Here is a 14,801-nt window from a genome sequence, read left to right as displayed (position 1 = left end):
CTACCTTTCTGCGGTGTGTGAATTCTGTTGATTCTTTTAAAAAACAAGTGAAGCTGTTGCTGTTGCTGTTCAAGCAGGCTTTTAGTTAGACGTGGGGTTTTATGGTTTTTTATTTGTATTTAATTTTTGTTATTTTACTTTGTTGTATTGGTATTACATTTTATTGTGAAGCACTTTGTGATTTTTATCTGTGAAAGGTGCTATACAAATAAACTTTACTTACTAAGTGTATATGATGTTTAAGCATATGTTATAGGGAGGGGGTATGAATAACTCAGACTGAAGTCTCATATTAACTTCAAATAAACTTTAGTAGTAACTTTTACGCAGTAGAAGAACTGTGAATCTTGTTCCTATTCACTTCCACTACTTCTCCTACATCAAAGAAGGACTACTAATAATCCTTTAAATGTACATATGGGCATGTGAGGATGTGTTTTAGGAAAAACAGTGAATGTATCCATTAAAGTGATTCATACCTGACTCTGACCATCATGTTTAACAAATTAAAGGACTCATCAGAAACTGACACTACTGACCAATAAAGAAACAAAAGAAAAAATGATATAACAAGAGAGAGAGATAGAAATCCAAAGTGAATACTCACAGAGGAAGAAGAAGCAGATCAAGGTGTGACGGACTTTCATGTTGAGGCTCTGATGGTTTACTGCTGCCTCTCTGACTTCTTCACTGACAAACCAGGAACTTCTTACTTTTCTAAATGAGGGAGTGCCTCCTCCAAACCACACACAGCTCTACTCTCCTCCCGCCTCCATCATCTATATTTCTACTGCAGGGTCTGAGGTAACTGCCCTGCAACTGTCATTGTGACCTCATTGTAAGTGAATTCATTGGCACATTTTTCTGATGAACCTGCATGTGCTTCAGGATTTCTATACAGTCCAAGATTATACATTTTACTGGGGTATTGTGTGCATTATTGAGTTCCACAATCTTTTTTACTTAGCCCCAGCATCACCTATTACTATCATGGGATTTAAATTGAAAACTTGTTGGGTATTATCCCATTTATGCAAAGGCCATCTGACAACAAAATGCCTTATGTAATCAAATTAAAAATACCAGTTGCTAATTTACAAATTTTAAATAGCACACACAACAACAACAATAATAATAATAATGATGCTGATATAATAATGATAATAATAATAATAATAATAATACCTTGACTTGTATAAGGTTTACACTTCATATAAGATAATTTTGACTGCTTCTTGGTGGGAGAGTTTTAATCCACCTGAATACATTAGTATATGACTGAGTTGCAGTGTTCAGTGAGACACAAACAGTATCATGTGTGCTGTGTGTGTCCGGGTGTAGAGAAGGTTTGGTTCTGATCCCTGCCGTCTGGATCGAGGCTCTCGTAGGTGCATTCACACGTAGAAACTGCAGGACAGTTCTTAAAGCTGGCAAGTTACAAACAAAAAAACCAAACATTTGGACAGAGAATGAAAGCACAGCTAAAATACCTTGGCGGAATAATGAGTAATCAGCCATGGCAGCTAACCAACCGACAACGCCATCTCTAGAGCTACACTCCTAGCATGGCAAAATGCTGTTGACGTCTAATGATCTAGTGAATGAACTAGTATTAGCACACTGTGGCCTGTAGGTTCACAAAACTTGCAAACAGCAGGAAACTACTGCTGTGTATTTCTAAAATTTTATTGGCTCACCCCTGAAATGCAACTCCTTCCACTTCCCCACCTTCATCATGTGTTAGCATTGTAGTTGTTTGTGAATTTGTTTGTTTCTTTATTTTCATTATTTTATTTAGGGTTTGTACCAGAATATGTTAAGATGCTTTAAATTTGATAAAACACCATATTTTTTGTTATATTGCACATTGCTGCAGCCCCTCTTATTACCCTGTGTTGACTGCTCTGTTTTAGCTACAGAGTGATGCCTGTCACTTCTAAATGATCTTGGCTTTTTCAACACCGTTGTGTTTACAAACTTGTCGCAGCTGATTGGGTAACACCTGAGAGACGCCCACCAAGCGGGAGAAAACAAACCTAGAAGCCCGTAGCAGAACGTTGCGCAACGTTGCAAGGAAACATGTCGTTCAATCCGAAAATGTTGCAAACTCGCCTCTGGTTAAGGACTACTAGCCAATCAGAAACAGAGTAGGGCGGCTCTTGACAAGCCGGCTCCAGTTCAGGGCCCTGTTCAGTCAACTCAGAGTATGAACCTGATGGAAGCGCGTGCGTAGAGATGAAGAAAAGCCATCATGAATGGAGCTCCGATGCTACGACTCACCATGGCAACAGGTAAAACAGGTATTAAAGGCAGAGCCTTCGTTTTAATTTTAAGCCATAAATATGAATGCGTGCCAATGCAAACCATGATAGGCTATTAATGTTAAAACACAGGAGAGGAGGAAATATCAATATATTAACAAAAATACATTTTATACAGTGTTGCTCATTCATCCTCCCAGACTGGGTTTCAATAATGAATGATAAAGTGCTGGAATTCTCCTACAGCCCATTACATTCATTTTAAATGAGCTATAGGCTATATTTATTCAGCTGTAGCCTGATGGGACAAAATGCCGGTGGCGATAAATGAAGATGAAAATATTAATCGAACAAATTAGACATAGTTTAGGCAGATTGTAAAGTGACAGTCCGACTCAGTAGGTTAGCCTATTAATGATTTTTTTAGCAGTGGAAAATGTGTCTAGGTTCAAACTGACTGTGAAGTTTTAGACGTCTACTTTACATTGATAAAATCTTGCTCATTTTGTATTAAATGAAATGCTGTCAAAACACATTCAGACTACCAGCAGATAAAAAAAACTCACTTTTAAACGACATTTATTTGTTTCAGCTGCACAACAGTCATCCTCACTCACAGATATTCACATTAGCCACATTATCTCCAACTTGTTAACTACAATAGGAATGTTCCAGTGAGTGCGACTAAAATATGAAATATATCCCCGAAAGTGATGGAACTATCAAAAAAACAGATGACCTTGGGCTGTTTGAAATGTTAAAGACAATTTTCACTATTTTCTGACATTTTATTTAAATGAAAAAAATTATTTTTTAATCTATAACCATAATAACTGCAGTCTTAAAACCAAACGTAAGAAAAAAAGGTGTGACATTGTTTAAATGAAAGATAGTTGGGTAAGTTCATGTCCTTCATTTTCCTTCCTCAATTTTTTTTTTTACTGAAGTAACTTGTAATGAATATTTTAAAGGATAAGTTAGCATTTTTTCAAGTCTGTCCTACTCACAAGTTTTTGTACAATGAACAATTTTTTTTCTCTGTAGTGTTTTTTTCTGTCTATACTGGCTTTATTAAAGAGATAGAAGAAGAAGATACTTTTATTGTCACATACACATTGCAAAATTCGTTCTCCGCACTCAAGGGAGCAGTGAGCAGCCGCTGTGCAGCGCCCGGGTATCAACTCCAGGTTTTTATCAGTGCCCGGTCAATTGTACTGACTGAAGAACTAACATGTTTTTGGTGGTGGGGGAAACCGGAGCACCCAGAGGAAACCCACGCAGACACAAAGAGAAAGGCCGGGACATGAACCCGCGACCTTCTTGCTGTGAGGCCACAGTGCTAACCACTGGACCACCGTGTCAGATGAAAACCAAAATGTGAATGTACAGTGACTCATTCCTGACTCTGAGCATCATCTTTAACCTTTTAAAGGACTCGTCAAAGTGTGCCAGACATCCATGTTGAGGTTCTGATGGTTTACTGCTGCCTCTCTGACTTCTTCACTGACAAACCAGGAACTTCTAACTTTTTCAGGTGATGGAGTTCTTCCTCCAAACACACACACAGCTCGATTCTCCATTATCTTTATGTCTGCTGCAGGGTCTGAGGTTAGAGGCACATTTTTGAATGACTCGTTGTCATTGTTACCAGTATGGTCTCCAGTATGTCACAGTCCAAAATAATACATTATACATGCATTAATGACAAACTTCCTTGCTCTTCTTACTTAATATAAAAAGATGAACTAAAAATCAAAGTAAAAAAATCTATCACAGGCTGATCCAACTTATATGACTTTCATCAACTCATAATGTCTCAGTAGTGTGAATGGCACTCCCATCAATCTCTGAGCATGCTCCTGATGATATGGCAGGTGGTGTCCTGGTCTCCTCCCAGACCTGGATCAGTGCATCAGTGAGTACCCTGCTAGGGTAGCTATTAAACTGCTGTTAAACTTACAGATCTGGGCAGGACAGATTGGACAAAAATTCCACAAATGCGTAAAAAGGAAGTCACAAATGTAACGTGACCCGCAAATTGACTGGAAGAGATCCACCAATGTGTGAAAACTGTTTTGTGTGTGAAAATGGATCCACAAATGTTTAAATAACACTTTGTATGTGAAATAAAAAGATGTATGTACAGATTAAATTGTGCGTATTTGCAAATCACAACACGAATATGTTATAATATGTTATAATAATGTGAAGCTAAGTAACAGAGTAAACAGGTTGATCATCAGTATCGGAGCTCGTCTCTACCCGAGGAACAGCGTAGACAACATTATTGTCGTCACCACGGAGGGCTCTGGTGGACGAGCCAACGGTCCTTTTGGAAAAAATCACCTCAGAATAGGTGAGTTTACTCGAGTAGTCTTCAGCCTGGAAAAAGAAAACAAAGTATTTAAAGACTGTTCTTGTAATAATCTTATACCCAAAGTCCATCAGATGTAGCTGTGCTACTCTGTCTGCGTTGCCGCTCTAATAGTAAGAGAATCTGTTGTTTTGCCAACATTTTTTGTGTTTTATAAAAAGACAACAAAAACATTTGCAGTTTGCTGAGATGCTTTGTCAGTGTACTTTATTCAGTTTAATTAATGTTCTACCACATACTGTATCTGTATTTCCTGCATTAGTGGTCCTGGGTGACACTTTAAAAAGCCCTGCTCTGTCTTTGCACATTGCTACAGTTCCTGGCAGGTTACCACCTCCACCTGTCAGTGTTGTATTGAAGTACATTCATAAATGTGTCTTTAACATCTTTAATTGTCTTATTTTTAGATATTCGAGGGAACCTGCAGTGACAACTTGTGGCGGTTATGTAAAATCAAACTATTACCATGTTTTTTATAGGATGCAGCCTAACGCTGCTGTTTTCTGAGCCCAAAGCTAAAATCCTATAACTTTTTCCTTACTGTATTTTGAAATCTGGATTCAGAGACAGAGCTGTAGTCATCAGTGGATTCAGGAGTTTTTTGGTGGGTATATTTGGCGAGAGTGTAAACTGAAGAGATTTCCACAGGAGCAGATCTGCTGTGTCTGTCCTCTCTGATGTTCTCGTACACTTGGTTGGTCTACAGGAGGAGAAGGTTTGATTTGAATTAATAAGAGCTAGTTTCACAAAAAAATTATGAAACTCAGATCTTCATCAAACTCACCTCTGTGACAGAAGTGTACTCTGTTTCCACTGGAGCTTCTGAAAAACAGTATTTTTATAAAACAAAAGTTCACTACACTGATGAAACATCTGTCTTAATAAAATGGAAACAAAAACGGATTCTGTTTTACCACAAAAATGAAAACATCCCCAATGACTGATTCAAACATAATTTCAGCCAATCGTTAAAGAGATGTCCCATCCCTCGAAGTGTAACCGTTATTTAGACTTTCTAACAAACCAAATTTGAGGACACTACCATTGTAGCTCACTCTACGTTTTTCTGTATCGGCAACACTAAAATGTCGTAAGCAACCTGATTTGTTGTCAGGTGTGGTACGGGATGAAGTGTTTGTTTTTAGTTGTTTGCAGAGCTCAATGTGATACAGTATATGCAATGATAGTTGGTGTTGTTACAAGGCACAATGACACCCAAGCTAGCACCTGTTGCCCTCTGTGATAGCAACAAGTTAAAGCTTCTTGGTTTTTGAAAATTTTTACAGAGCACAAGTTCTTTATAATTGTCATTATTCTGTTTGTTTTTTAGTCAGTTCTCCTAAGTTTAGATGTTGTTAGTTGTTTCTGCAATTTTCAATCTGACTCCTGGCATTTACTTCTGTGCACCTAAAATCTCACGGTGTGAGAAAATAAACTTACAAAAGTATATTTACATGGAAAGAGACAAAGTTGCCTGCAGTGTTTGCCTGCCGGGCTGTGTGTGTTTCCTGTTGCCTCACCCTTGGGTTTAGAAGACCTCTTCCTGCAGTATATCACCACAGCCAGTAATAATAGGATAACCATTATGGCCAGAGTCAGACCGACAGGCAGCCACACATCTGTAATAGATTGAGGAGAAGAACAAGTTTACATTGACACACACACCTCAGGGTCAAGTACTGAGCTCTGTTTGAGTTGGCAGGCTGGTATCATCAAAAGGTGTATGAATAATACAATGATTTCTTAAGTGTAAGTGGTATTCCAACACATTTTTTTGCCATTTAGACTGTATTGACTTCTATTGTGCAGAAACAGAGTGACATATTACGCCCACTGCCACAGATAAAATCAGCGTATGTGGTATATAAATAGCTATTAGAGTCTGACACTAAGGTGGTGGAGGGGTGGTCAGGTGGATAGTAAGTTGGTCCCAGACCCAGGAGGCCGGTGTTTACACAACATTAGATTTACATTACGTTCCGTTACGTAAGTTAGCGTTCCATGATATCACGTTGGAGTTGGACGTACTTTACTTTACAATGTCTATTGGAAATACTAATTTCTGATTGGCTTGCAGGCGTCAAATAAAATCATACAACAGCACACCTCAAGCATAGTTCCTACACTAATTTAGCCACTGTTCTAAATTAGTACTTAAGATATATCTACATGCATGCAACCAAAGCAACAGTATTTTCCGAAGATACTACATGCTAACAGTTATGCTAACTCTCACTGGCAGAAAATACTGAACCACAGACAAACTTTAAAGGAATAGTTTGACTATTTGGAAAAAAAATATTCTATTTGGACTTTTTTGGTATCTTGTTTTAAGTTAGATGAAAAGTTTGATACCAGTCAGATGTAGGGTGACCAGACGTCCCGAAAAATCCCGGACAGTCCCGAATTACAAGCCGTTGTCCCGACTCCTATCCGGTTTGTCCCCGAAAATTAGACCTAACATGAGTTTTGATTATTATTCATTATATACTGATTGTTGTGTGGTTCTCTTGCTCCAGCAGGGGTTGCAGGTTATCTATACATTGTGTCAACAGCGTTGTTATAGCCACAAAGTAAAACTTGTCGTACTCTTCTCCCCTCTTTGTTTTCTTGTGGTTAGTGGAAGTTACAGCCGCGAGGACAGGGAAAGTGTAGCTTCAGGCAGCCATGGCGGAGACAGCTGACAAGAGCATTGCACAGACAGATGTGACACCGCACTGATGAAATGAATAAAATAAAAATCAGGTAAAAGATCATGATTTTCCCACTGTTACATACTATTTTATTACATTTAGCTGACGCTTTTGTCCCAAGTTACTTTCAATTGCTATATATGTCGGAGGTCGCACGCCTCTGGAGCAACTAGGGGTAAAGTGTCAGGGGCATATTGGTGGATGGGTCACAGCTGGGAATTGAACCCCAGTCTTTCACATCAAAGGTATGTGTCTTTTCCACTGCACCATCACCACCCCCATCCCCTCAGCTGTTGTGTTTTTCCTATTGACAGACAAATGACTGCATGCGCAAACAAAAATAATTATTTTTAGCTGTGTTTTGATTTTCACGTGTGTTAATGCTCATTGACACTGATTGTACCTTTACCCGAATTTCACATTCTCATCTGGTCACCCTAGTCTGATGTCTGTATGGAAGTGTTAAATTTGAAAGTACAGTTAGCAGCCAGTTAGTTTTAAGCATTATAACTGAAAGTAGGAGAAAACAGCTAGCCTGATTTTGTCCAAAGGTATCACAATCCACCTACCTACATATCTAAAGCTTACTATGTATTTACATATCTCAAATGTTAAATCTGTACATGAAATGAATGTGGAAGCTAGGCTAACCTGCAGCTAGCTGTTGCTTCATATTTAGCAAACAGATATGGTATCTATCTCTCATCTGACTTCTGGCAAAAAAGTGGATCTGATTCCAAATATGTCATACTTTTCCTTTGAAGTGGCTACATGTAGTCTCTTTTAAGGAAACAAATCACTTTTTTATTGCCTGTGGGTGAAGGGGTTATAATCTCACATAAAAACTATCCACTTGCTGTGTTTTTCTGTTAACTCTGATGGCCAATGTGCCTAATCCTATGTGAAGTGTTTGTTTTGTTAAGTATGCCGAGTGTATGCACTGAATAAAGACACCGAGAGCGGGCACATGTTTGCAGGAACCTTTTTACTTCGAACCTTCGTGTCACCTTCTAAAACGTCTGTGTGTCACCGTGAGACTTTACAGAACACCTCCCCTCTTAAGTAAGAAGCAGGAATGGGGTGATGAATGTAGTGAGGAGCTGGCTCTCCTCCGACAATGGGATCTGCCAGAAACCGGAGGTTGCGTCCAACTTCGTGAAAACTTTTGCCCCGGCCAGCATGGCTAGTGTGTGGTCTACTGGTGGGAGAATGTGTCTCTCTCTCCAGGTCCACGCACAGCCGAATCTTTCCTGGCTGTGCCTTTGGCGCGACAACCATGCCTGCGCACCACGGTGTGGCCTGGGTCACCTTTGAAATCACTCCCATGTCCTCCATACGCTTCAGCTCCGCCTGCACGTTGTCTCGCAGTGGTAGAGGCACGCGGCGTGGGGATGACAGAGCATACGGGACAGCACCTGGCTCCAGTTCTATTTTGTAGGGCTCCTTTAATTTTCCCAATCCTGAAAACACTGTAGGGTACTGAGCCTTAAAATCCTCTTGCCGGGCTTGTACAGTGTGGACACGCCTTATTAGCTTGAGTGCTTTTATAGCAGGAAGGCCCAGTAGCGCCTTAGTCAAACCTTCAACAACATAAATGTCTTGTTCTGTTGTTACCTTTTCGTGACTCAGCTCACCTTTAAAGCGTCCTTTTACTTCCAGTCTGTAGCGTCCGGGTCCATACAGCACTTTGAGTGGCGGTTGCAGTGTCCCATGCTTTTTAATGGAGTAGCTGCTGCTTGGAATTGCTGTAACACTTCTTCCAGTATCCAGTTTGAAAACAGTTGCTTCTCCATTTAACTACACTGTCTCTATCCACTCGTCCTCTCCTTCCGAGCCCACTTCTCCAAGGAAAGCAAAATCCTCCCACCTGTCGATCTGCATTTCTTTGCAAAGTGTCCCTTTTTGTGACAACTCCTGCACTCTGCATCACGGGTGGGGCAGTCCTTCCGCAGATGTTTCCTTGACAGTCCGCACCTGCTGCATTCAGGTGTCTTTGTATCGGGTTTATCTTTGGCCGCTTTGCGCCATTTCGTGTGTTTTTGCTGTATCGCTTCAACCTATCCGGTCGCTTGCTTTCTCCCTCGCAACACTGGCTGCTTTTTTTTCCACTGCTGCACTCTGTCTCACTCTTGTCACGGCTTGAAGGCGTTCACTTGAAACTCTGACGATTGTTTATCCAATCCTGACGCTATTCTGTAGCGTTCGAAGCACTTAATCCATCTCAGCCATTCGCTAGCATTGGATAAGCTGAACGTGCCTGGCGGTGCTAGCTGTGGAGCTAACTGTTGCGCCATTGTTTCTCCATCCATCTTCCTAACTTTTCCGGGACATTGTTTTGCTTAACAGGTTTAGTTCATCTTTCTACTGTCTTCCACCTCTCCGTTTTTCTTCTGACACCATGTTTTGTTAAGTATGCCGAGTGTATGCACTGAATAAAGACACCGAGAGCGGGCACATGCTTTGCAGGAACCTTTTTACTTCGAACCTTCGTGTCACCTTCTAAAACGTCCGTGTGTCGCTGTGAGACTTTAGTTCCCTTTACAGAACAGTGTTAGCTAACGTTAGCATGGATCTGTAATGTTAAATTTAGATATATTGCCTTTTAACTGATATTCAGATACACCGCTTCTTCATCCGCCTTTCTGTTTCTGTTTAATGGAGCGAAATCTTGTAATAATTTAAACAACTGTATGTTTGTCCACATGTAGCACCTTATGACCAAAGCAAATTCCTCTAAGCTCTCTGACAAGCACTTTAATAAACTCATGTACTTGCATAAAAACATGCCGATCTGTTGTAGGCCTACATACACACATTAACACACACATATGCAGAGATAATGCACTAATTCTGATTACACAGCTTTGACTGGGATCTTCTCCATAGTCACTGGCTGAGAGGCTTTGCTATGTGCTGGAAGGACAATTACATGTCATGGCTATCAGTCACAGTCTATCAAACACTCTGTGGATGTACCTCGAAGTGGTGCTGTCTCAATCTGATGCAGGTCAGTCTGAGAAATCTGTGTTGTTGGTATGGAGGCTGATGGGTCTGATGTTGAAAAAAATGGTAAAGTCAATTTTGGTTTAAAGTAGTTGGACCTGTGAACAATAAAAACAAGACGAAATCCTGATGATAGAAATGAGCGTACAGGCTGTGGCTGTGTGTCAGCTGAACTGTTTTAAATGAACATTTATCACAGTGATGAGGATTCATCAAGATCAGCAGCTGTCAGTGAAAACTTTCTTCAGACCTCCAGAGACATGAACAAACATTTTCATTCTACTTCAGTATAAACTCACCATCTGTGACAATAATCTCAAACTCCCAGTAGGAATCTGGTGATAAACGTCTGTCCAGACCACACCTGTACCGTCCTGAGTCAGACTTGGTCAGCTGTGTGATGCTCACATACACAGATACATCTGTCAGAGATCGTTGTGTATATCTGATGCTGTATCTGCCTCTCTCAGCTGTGTAACCAGTTGTTTCAACAAGAATGTCTTTCTCTTTACATTCTTCCTTGCAGAAGTACTTCCCCCTTCCAGAGAAAGTAAAGGAGCATCCAACTACAATATTTCCTCCAGCTCTTGCATAGAGGGATGTTTCTTCAGGAGGACTTCCATCCAGCAGTGCTGTTGAAAAGATGAACAATCAATAGTTACTATCTGTACTTAACATGATGCAGTCTGATCACAATAATTACAGTTTCAAATGTGATCCCCAGTTACACTGGGAGCTGCCCAGTTCTACCAGTCTGTGACTGATTTGGATTCTTCCAGCAAAGATTCAGAGCATCATAATCTCAGCCTCTGCACACAATATGACCATTGATCAAAGTTAAATCTAAAGATTGTGTGTAACCACACCTGTTAAAGAAAACATTCTCTTCAGAGTCACAAAGTTTGAGAAAGTATGAAAACTATTGTTCAACCCACAAAAAATGATGAGCTTTCATCTGTCAGCTTCTGCTCCTGATGTTAAATTCTTAATCACAAATATATCACTTGAAATAATAAGTATCTATGTGTACAGTGAAGCTTTTCTTCAGACAGGAAAGAAAATTTTTCATGACTTTTAGTAGAAACTCACCATCTACAACAATGATTTCAAACTCTATATTAAATCCACCTAAACCACACCTGTACCGTCCCGAGTCAGACTTGGTCAGCTGTATGATGCTCACAAAAACATATTTAGAATATAAAGAATATCCTCCTTCATATGTGATGCTGTATCTGCCTCTCTGATCTCTGACACCAGTTGTGTGAATGAGGATGTCCTCTGGTTTACATTCTCTCTTGCAAAAGAACATCGAGCTTCCAGGTGAAGAAAAGGAGCATCTAACTGTGATATCTCCTCCTTCAGTTCCTGTATGGACAGATGGGATCTGGGCATTGGTGAGACCAGTGTTTCCATCCTGCAGAGCTGTTGAAAAGATGAACAACAACAGTTACTGTCTGAACTTCCTGTAAGATGCTGCAGTCTGATCACAACATTTGCTGCTTCACATTTACCGTAAAACTTCAATTAACAGCCGAGTCCCAAATAGCCGTCTATCCCGTTTACTGGCCTGGTGTGGATAAACATTTTGACAAATAAACGCAGTTCCCTGGTCTGGTTTTTATAGTTATAGTTCTTTGGATGTAAAATCTCTTAAACCCTGTGGGGTCGCCCGTTTTAGCTGCTTATAAGCTGCTTAGATCATTAATACAAATATTAATGTTTAAACGTATGATAAATATGTCAATATGAACATGCTACACATCGTTAGATCGGTAGTTACGTACTGTAACTCCAGATTCTATGAGTATAGGCGCAGCCCTCTAAGGCTATCGCTATTGGGTCTTTCCCCTATGCACGCCTGCGCAGCACTCACATAAGTTGTCCACGCCCACCCACAGCGCGGGCCTCGTCCTCGTGTGCACCTTGTATACATACAACAGTGAGACCTGGCCATTGACTCCCATAGTGCCTTTTCTTCAGCACTGAGAACCAAGGCCCAGTGAGGCCCACTGCTTAGAGGGCTGCACCTATACTTGGAGTTACAATACGTAACTACTGTTCTATTTCACCCTCTATGGCTATCGCTAGGGGGTTAGAGGCGAAGCAGGATGACACAAACCCACAAGCCCAGAGCCATATAATGACTCACCCGCTGTCCGCGACATTGTAGTCGGTGTGCACACAAGCACCAATGGCTCAACATGGGTTTACCCATGTGTAATAGGCAGGGAACCGGAAGGGGGGCCCCGCAGCTGTACAAATGCAGGCGTGGCCATGACAGGCGTGGCCATGACAGGCGTGGCCATGACTAAGCTGCCTGGAGGCGTTGCCATGATGGCGGCCGAGTGGCATGACTTGCTTAAAAGGACTTTAATGTTACTGTTGATATTTGTGTCCTTTTAGTCATCATCTTTTATAATTCCCTGCATAGATAAAGGTTTCAATCACTCAAATTAAAACTTGTAAATTATAAAAAGTAGCTGATTCCCTCCAGATCATTTAAAGAGTTCTTTTAGCTGTGCAACTGTTGTGGATATCTTTTGTTATTTTCTCTCTTCTACTTTCTTTGTTCCTTTTTCTCTTTTCATACAATAGTGAGTCATAATAAAAGTCTCTCTCTACTAAAAAACACTTTGCGCAATCTATCTTCTGTTACACTCTTTCTTCCCATTTATCAGACCACAGAACTGACTGACTGTTTTTACATCAGAGCTTTAGCAGTGTTTGTTAGATGTTTTAATGATATAATGATGATGTAAATCAGTTTTTATTTATCCAAGTTCTTAAATCAGTGCAGTTTTTGTTTCTTTTTGTCTGTAGGTTGTGATATCTTTTTGTAAAATCTACTACATACAGAAGTTATATCAAATGTGAACCTACAACAAAGTCCACCATAAAAATACAACAAAAAACAACAAAATTGCACTTTCTTACCATTGAAAAAGAGTAAAGCTGCAACAATTAATGGCAACTATTTTGATAATCAATTAAATATTTTAGTGGTATTACAAGCAAAAATGCCGGTGCTGGTTCCAACTTCTCAAATGTTTGGATTTGACTCTTTTCTTCATATATGATAATTAGCTACACATTTTTAGATTTTGGGAAATTTTAATGGACATTTCTCATTATTTCTCAATATTTCATATTTTCTGACATTTTATTGACAAAACAATGAATGGATTTACATATTAACTTTTTGTTTCTGTAAAGATATTGTCAGCTGTACCTTCATTTTAAAGTAAACTGATAATAACAAAGTAACTGTAAGATTACGCCCTTCATTTTCCTTCCTGATGTGCAGTTTATTTTGAGGAAGTAATATAAAGAAATTGTGAAAAAGTGTCTCTGATTATCATATTTAACCATATAAAGGACTCATGAGAAACTGTGACACTACTGACCAACAAAGAAATAAAAAAAAAAAACATCACAGTAACAAGCGAGAGAGACAGAAATCCAAAGTGAATACTCACAGAGGAAGAAGAAGCAGATCAAAGTGTGACGGACTTTCATGTTGAGGCTCTGGTGGTTTACTGCTGCCTCTCTGACTTCTTCACTGACAAACCAGGAACTTCTAACTTCTTTAAATGATGTAGTCCCTCCTCCAAACACAACACACACACACCCACACACACTACTGCAGGGTCTGAGGTTATCTGCACATTTATGTAGGCTACGTAGTAAAACGTCATTAAAAGTTATTGTTAGTGAATTCATTGACACAGAGATGAACCCCTATGGTCTTCAGTGTGTCTATACAGTCCAAAATTATACATTTTATTGATCCTTTCTGTTCATTATTGAGTCCAAAATTTCTTGTTTTCTTAGCCTGTGCCTTATCCATTATCCAGTACCACACAAAGGCCACACTGTTAAAAAAAAAAAAAAAAGTGAAACAATAATTTTTGGATGTAAGGAACAGCAAGCTAGTGTAGATCATCTGCCTTTTGCTTATTGCTCACACTAAATGGAAGAGCCGTTGACCATACCAATTATTAAGGGAAACTTACTTAATGTCTTGTTGACCTTGGATAGATATACTGTTGATTTTGTTTTCCGTTGTTTGTGTTTTTCAATTGAGCCAAGAACCCAAGTGGTTTCTTTAGGTCATCCAGAGGTGTTGTTGTGGAAAGTCAGTCGAATCTGAAAATGTACTTTTGGCTTGCATACCAAAAACTTATGGATTCATTTGGACTGCCAAGACAAACTTCACATTCGCACTTGTCTTTCTACTTGCATATATTTGCATCTTTTTTGTATACCAACTTAATGTAGAAATTTTGGACTTCCCCAACTCCCGTGTACACAGTTGTGCACTGCCTTGCAAGGCCAAGTGGACCTAATTCAGCAATCAGCTGTAGCACTCCTGGGGCAGAACCAGAGGACAGAAAAGGAACAAGGATGCACAGCACAGAGAAACACATACTGGCTTTAGAAAGTCATAAAATATCATATTGAAACCAG

General features: G+C 39.8%; 2 protein-coding genes across 2 annotated transcripts in view; both read right to left on the bottom strand.

Annotated features, from left to right (window-relative positions):
- Positions 1-664, bottom strand: part of LOC123974605 (polymeric immunoglobulin receptor-like) — a 16,879-nt gene extending 16,215 nt beyond the window's left edge. The window contains exon 1 of the mRNA XM_046055427.1: positions 608-664. Coding sequence (XP_045911383.1) covers positions 608-647 — 40 coding nt within the window. The 5' untranslated portion in view covers positions 648-664. The remainder of the gene's footprint in view (positions 1-607) is intronic.
- Positions 665-2,823: 2,159 nt separating this feature from the next.
- On the bottom strand, positions 2,824-13,866 carry LOC123975285. The gene is made up of 8 exons (XM_046056611.1): positions 13,811-13,866; positions 11,421-11,756; positions 10,631-10,963; positions 10,305-10,379; positions 6,156-6,254; positions 5,420-5,457; positions 5,177-5,335; positions 2,824-4,643 (listed from the first exon to the last, which is right to left on the bottom strand). Exons 1-8 carry the CDS (start codon positions 13,848-13,850, stop codon positions 4,473-4,475), a joined length of 1,251 nt encoding a protein of 416 aa, XP_045912567.1. The 5' UTR covers positions 13,851-13,866; the 3' UTR covers positions 2,824-4,472.
- Positions 13,867-14,801: the final 935 nt, after the last annotated feature.

Source organism: Micropterus dolomieu, linkage group LG08, assembly GCF_021292245.1.
Source record: "Micropterus dolomieu isolate WLL.071019.BEF.003 ecotype Adirondacks linkage group LG08, ASM2129224v1, whole genome shotgun sequence".
NCBI classification, from domain to species: domain Eukaryota; kingdom Metazoa; phylum Chordata; class Actinopteri; order Centrarchiformes; family Centrarchidae; genus Micropterus; species Micropterus dolomieu.
Note: the sequence above shows the minus strand (reverse complement) of the source record. Positions and strands in the feature narration are given on the sequence as shown.